At 34.3% G+C, this 7009-nt stretch overlaps 1 protein-coding gene across 1 annotated transcript in view; it reads right to left on the bottom strand.

Moving 5' to 3' along the window:
• Positions 1-230: 230 nt before the first annotated feature.
• Positions 231-7009, bottom strand: part of LOC118736275 (exportin-1) — a 50365-nt gene continuing 43586 nt past the window's right edge. Inside the window, exon 6 of the mRNA XM_036466370.1 lies at positions 231-1075. Within this exon, the coding sequence (XP_036322263.1) occupies positions 926-1075 (150 nt within the window). The 3' untranslated portion in view covers positions 231-925. The remainder of the gene's footprint in view (positions 1076-7009) is intronic.

The following is a 7009-nucleotide window of genomic DNA, read 5'->3' as shown; positions in this document are numbered from 1 at the left end:
GAATATGCCTTGTATCATCCCCACCCCCTGTCATCCGAATTTTTTGCTTGTGAGTCCACCCAAAGTGTTCAAATCAAGAAATGTTTTACGCATTTTGTCGTCACGTCGGTTAAAACCATTTTTATTTATTCCAAGCAAGCAGTAAACTCGCCAGTCTCATATAGAAGCAAAAACACGTAAGCTTTAATACAAATTAAGACATAAATAAAACAAATAATAAGAACATTCAATTTAGGTGTGAAATTAATTTCAAAGGTTTATTCCGTTCTATAATTGCTTAGTTCAAATGGTAAAATAGCAGCAATCGTACTTTTTACTATTGTATTTATGTCATCTCATCACGCTCTTTGTAAATGAATATGTTTCATAACGCATACTTTTCACAATTTTTCGTTAAGTTTGATTTTATTTGTAGTATATTTTGCTGTACCAACAAACTACAGTGCCAAACAATTATTTCAAAATCTCCTGCCTGCATCTGTATATATATCTGTTGGTATTACTCATTTTCACTCACATACTCGTACAATCATTTGTGATTAATATAACAATTAACGCTTTTTGCTCTTTTTCTTTTGTGTAGTTTGCATTTTCATCTCATTCATTTTTCTTTAATGTACAAACTATTTCTAAGTTTAATAAAGAAACGCAATCATTCGCTTTGTTGGTTATATTAAGTAGTCTAATAATATTAATATAGATTTATGATGTTGGATTTGTTAAACATTCATACTTCGGCGACAAATATTCATTTCAAACATAACTTTAGAATTATTCAATTTTCTCATACGGTTATTAATTATAAAAAGATGTATTTGAATAATAATTGTATGTGTGGTTTTTCACTTGTTTCTTTTTCACGTAAATCAAAACATTCGCTCTTCACTCATAACTTCTTTCAACTGCTGATGTTGTTGTGTTATTTTTACTCATCCTGCATATCTTCCGGCAATTCGTGCGGATTTAACATGCCCGGTATATTGCGCTGCATTAGACGCTTGTTAGCTTGTTCTTCTCGTAGTGCTGCCTCTCTTTCTTCGAGATATAAATCAGAATCGTCCTCACCAGTTATTTCCTATAAATTAAATAAAAACAAAAAATTAGTTTGAAACAAGATTCGAGTTATAGGTGTTACACAATTTCTCTATGGCACCAACACAACTAGCTTATCACGCGTAAAAATATCGTACAATTTATAATAATTTTTATATACAAATGTAGGATTAGGTCCTAGTACGGTAACACGGCAACACCGACACTAGTCCTTTAGTAGAGGCAGGCAACCTAACGAACGCACTGTCTAAATATGCATGTAGGTATGTTCGATATTTAAGAAAGTATCGATATCATGAATCGGTTTAATTCATTGCATGTAAAATCGATGCGATATATCGGGCTGAACAATATCGATATCGAAAAAATCGATGTTGAAAATCCTACTCCCAATTGAATAGAATATTAAACCTGCCTATCAACTCACCTAATTGTGTTATTTCCATTTCGTATATTTACTGCGGATTAAAACGGCATGCCGCACATAGGGGTATTTGGCCGATTTAGGCGGCCAAAATTATTTTTATGAAAATTTTATTTCAAAATGTTTAGAAAAGACGTGTTACGATGTCTAAAATTGTAAATGTTTAAAATCAAGTAAATATAGGTGGAGGACGTACAATTATTCCTCCAAAGCAACGAAAATAAAGTTGGTTAAAGTTTGACACCGATAGACTCTATGGTTACCGTGGTCCGATTGTAGAAACACGCATACCTACATACGTGTTCGTCTCGGCGATGTTTATATATAGGTTAGTACATGCAAAGAGTTGCCACCTGGTAAAAACATAAATATAGTTAAGTTAACTGAATTACTACAATATGGGTATCAATTGAAATGGTTTTGAAAGGCAGAGTTACCACCTACAGACAAATTATTATTTTTTTATAATGTTGCTCAAATTTGTTTTTATTGTTAAAATGCGTATGGACTTCCTTGAGATATAAGTTACAAAAAAAATGATGGAAATAATCAATTTTATCTTGTAATGCAATGGATAATAAATGTGTAATTGAATTCTAAAACAAAATTTGTGTAAAAAACTATTTTAGGATGATGATGAGTACCAAGATTCTTCATCGGACCCTTCTTCCTCTTCTGAAGACTCTCCAGACTTAGTTGGTTCAGCTGGAAGCAACATATCGATTTCTTCCTTTGAAAAGGGTTTGGTTCTTTTTTGGCTTTGGCCTGAAACTACTAATGAGTGGATCAGAGCTTAGGAGTAACCTGTTCAACACGACCAGATCGCGGCTGTTGCATACCTTTGGGCAGGGTTTGAAAATGCTGTAATATTTTTATTTAATTTGCTTTTGCTGTGCTTTGACTTCGGCATGTATGATATCGAAAGCAAAGCAAAAGCAATTCAGAAAAAAACAAATATTTTGGCTGCCGTTTTGCTATGAAATTTCGAAAGCAATTTGTGGAAGCACAAAGACAGCGCAGCAGCAGCAAATCAACATCAACTTGACTATAAATTTGCTGCGAAACATCGAATTGGCAGAAACAGAGGTTATTATATGTATGCGTGCGCAGTCCACTAGTCGCTTACCCTGATAAGCTTTGCATTGATCGCGGAGTTAATATGAACTTAGATAATATACCATGCTGCAAAAGCGTCATGTGCACAACACAGCAAAGCAGATAACAGCACAGCAAAAGCACTATCACAGTAAATCAAAAGCAATAAAATTGTTTAAATAAACTGCCGATAAAAAAACAGAATAAACTTTTCAAAGTCACAGCAAAAGCAAAGCAGTTCGAATCAAAATCGAAAATTTCAAAGCTAAGCAACAGCAAAAATAGTAATGCTGTTGCTGCTTTGCTGACAGTTTTTCAAACCCTGCCTTTGGGTATTGAAAATGTTCCTTGTAGCCATGTTACGTTACTTTTAAAAAAAAACTTTCTTTTCCACGGGCTTTTATCCACCTTTGTATAAACTGTGCTTTTAGTTGTGAAAATTTGTGCTTTATATCTCTTATTTGTTCATCGGAGAAGGTATCACATGATAATATATCATTTTGAAGAAACTTTATTTTGTTCTCAAAATTCATAGAATTTTGTCGATGTATATTATCAAATAAATATTTTCGAGTTACTACTCTATAGCAGGAACCAGTTGATGACTCTTAAGCAAAGGAAATACTTAAAAATGACAAAATATGTATTAGAGGTATACGCCGCCGAGCCACGCCGCCGCCGCCGCCGTTTTTTGTCATTACTCACGCGCCGCCGCCGAGTTACGAAAATATCGGCGCGGCGGCGGCGGCGGCGGCGGCGTTCGGCGCCTAAGGAATTTTGTACAAAGTTTTCATGAAACGCATCGCTTGAAGGAACTACTACTACAGAATATATAACAACTTTTTTCAATACCACAACAATATTCATTTTTTACAGATTACTACAACAACAAGAAAGTTGTCACACACCAAAAGACTTTAACGATAATATCTCAGAAAGCAGTTTTAACAGAAGTGCCCTTATTGCATCTAACTCCTCGATTATTGGAGATAAAACAAAAACAAATTGATCTTCTTGTGTATTTTTTCTTTAATAAAGAGTTGAATATTTTTTAAACAGATTTTAAATAAGTAAGTTATTTTATTCCGGGGTCCCACAGACGTATACAAGTTCTATGTGGCTGTGTGAAAACTATGTTAGCATTCACAAGTGGTGGGCAAACCCCAGAAAGGTTTTGCTCCATCGCATCGCAATGTTTTCTACACAGGGTTAAAGTTCCCCCTTCTTGATGGAAATTAGTAGTATTTTTCATTACTTTTGTTTACCCTCGGAAAATTTGGCACTTAAAATTTTAGTGGAAATTTTAACCAGGCCTGTTCTGCTGGGAGTTGATGGAAAAAACCCCCGGAAAATAGTAGACCACCCTAGTTTTCAATCTATAACCCGCAAAAAATCGTAAGAACCCCTTAATTTAACATAACCGTAGATAATGTTATTTCAGAAAGTTATTAATAGCAAAATAAATTACTCCAATAACTTAGCTTTAAATTTTTTTTTTATTTCTTTAAATTTAAATAGTACATACGGATCTATAGAGAACATAGAGAACCATGTATGTATGTAGTATATTTCTTTATTTCAGTCTACAGAACTAGTTTCTTACAGACTAGTGAAGACTCTAGGTGAATATTGTAAACAAATTATTCTTAAATCTATCAATACTTAAGTTAAAATCGATGACACTAGAATATGTATTGCACAATTCAATGATCTAGCAATTGGTTCATTTTTGGCATAATTCGTGGTATGCAGAGCATCAACCAATAGCCTTTTGTTTCTTAAATTACGCGGGGGATTATATAATATGAGCAAATCTGTAAAATAAGCGCAATTTGTGTGCCCATTGATTATTTTATAAATAAATGTAATGAAGAAGGAATCTCTTCTTTCCTTCAAAGACTGGAGACCCAGCAATTTCTGTCTGCCAATATAGGGAGGAACATAACCTTGCCAGGGCAAATTGCAAATAGCGAATATGGTGAAAATCTTGTGAACTCTTTCTATTTTGATCGAGTCCACTTCATAATATGAACTCCATATTATAGAACAGTATTCCAGACGGCTTCTTACTAAAGGATTTTAAAGTTACTGGATCTCTGAACTCTTGAGTATTTCGCCTAATAAAGCCTATCATTGAGAACGATTTAGATACAATATAGTCAACGTGTTTTGTAAACGCGAGTTTGGAGTCAAAAATAATGCCCAAATCTTTTATTTCAGTGCTCCGCTTTATAACGCAACCATCTAACCATTATAGTCAAAAGGTATATCACTACTAGACTGCCTCGAGAACGTAACTACGCAACATCTACCTATATTTAGGTTCAAACAGTTTAATGTACACCACTGCTTAAATTCATCTAGATCGAGCTAAAGACGATTACAATCTGAGAGATCACGCACAACTGAAAAAAGTTTAACATCATCTGCAAACATCAGGCAGTTTGCAAAATAAAAATAGTTAGGCAAGTCGTTTATAGAATAAACAACAGTTTAGAATAAACAACAGTGGTCCACAATGCGTGACCTGTGGTATGCCCGACCATGCATTAACTGTCACTTGAGATGTTGTTGCCCCAATTTGCACAAGTAACTTTCTTTGCGTTAGACCCTCTTCGGTTCGCCTATCCATCAGCGCCAGGCACTCAAAATTTTAATTCAAGTAGGAAGTAACAATATTTAAATTTAAAACTAATTTAATAAGGAATGCCTAACGCTGACGAGATGACATGATAAGATTAGTAGCCTCATGGCTCTTATGGGCAGTAGCGCCGGCCTTTACAGACGCGCCGGCGTCGCCGCCGCCGCCGATTATTTTTGAAGTTGACCACGCCGCCGCCGCAAAGCCTGTCGGCGTAAACCTCTAATATGTATGGAAACGAAATTTTTTTTTTAGATCTATCGTAATTATTGGTCATAAAAAGCTCATCGGTAGCTATCGGAAGCTAATTTTTGTCCAGTATACTATCAAAGCTCCATTCTATAGAACGCAACTAGTAATGTAACGTGAAAATGCGTGGAAGTATAACTAAAAGCTTACGGTTTACAAAGTAATGAAAAAATAATCACTAAAAAAGTATAATATTTCCGATTACTGATATTATTACTGAGATTAAATTTTGCTAAATCGAAACTATTTAAAATAAATGTAGATTTACCTGTGTCTTCAGACTTCATAACAATTTTTAATTTTATAAAGACCACAATAATAATAATCACTTTTGAACGCAACTGTTTCACAATGAATGTCGTAAAATAAAACGTGCACTATCACAAACTGACAAGTTGCGACTGAGATACTCCGTCAAAGCGGCGTCATAAGGTCGGGCTAGGGGTTGCCTATTGTTCCGCAACTATTCAACCATAGTTGCCAACTTAGTGCTTTAAGCACTAGATTTAGTGCTTTCTGAAAATTAAAACGCCAAAAAATGGTTTAGTGCCTAGTGCCCTTTTTAGTGCTTTTTTCTGAACTAAAATTTCTGAATTTACAAGAATCTAAAAATTTAAATGCACTAAAATGCCAACCATGATTGATAAAAAGATGAAGTTGCAAGCCCACGTTCTTGCGTTCTTGTTAAATTGTATGCGCGTTGAAAATGCTAGCACGCAGATAAGTATTTGTTTTTTTATTTTCTTGCTTATTGATTGATTACACAGTTCGAAAAATTTTAACTTTTTTTGCCACCTGAGTGCATCGGTTTTTGTAGATTCTTCGGTGCTGAATACCAATCTAGCTGCAGAATTTCTATATCATGTCAGAATTTTGAGATATCCTACCCTCTAAGTGTAAAAACACGGGTTTTCGCAATATTTGAGGTTATATTATAAAACAACAAATTTTTTCGCTCATTTCTACTTAGGGTATCATTAAGTATTACTCTTCCCCTTTAAAATTCAATTTCGTTTGTTGCGATTCGATTGTTCCTTCTCCAGACGTACCAGTTTTAATGTGCAGTACTTCGGTATTACTTGGCAAGCATGAATGTGTATTTATTTATACATGTAAATATTGTATATATTTTTACTTTTGTTTACCACAAACTGTTATGAAAAAGAGTATCCTTTGATTTAAAAAAAAATTTTGTGCTTTTAGTGCGGTAAAACGCTCTTTTTTCCAAGATTTTGTGCTTTTTGAAACTGAAAAGTTAGCAACACTGTATTCAACTGTGGCAGGTAGTATTTTTTATGTACCCACGATAAGTTAAAAAAAATAGACTTATGACCGCCAAGATCGATCAAATACCCCTATGTGTGCCGGTCGACTCAAGCGGTTTGTCAAATTTAAGAGCTAAATAAATCACACAAGCTGCAGATTAAACATACTTTAGTATTTTCCCCTACACTTTTTTGTAGTTGAAAAATAAATTTCAACTTAAATATCGATATTCCCGGTAAAGTATCGATGTCTTCGATATATCGACCTTGGAATATCGATTC

The sequence above is a fragment of the Rhagoletis pomonella genome, unplaced genomic scaffold (assembly GCF_013731165.1).
Source record: "Rhagoletis pomonella isolate Grant_MI unplaced genomic scaffold, Rhpom_1.0 Rhpom_scaffold_00003, whole genome shotgun sequence".
Classification (NCBI taxonomy): Eukaryota; Metazoa; Arthropoda; class Insecta; order Diptera; family Tephritidae; genus Rhagoletis; species Rhagoletis pomonella.
Note: the sequence above shows the minus strand (reverse complement) of the source record. Positions and strands in the feature narration are given on the sequence as shown.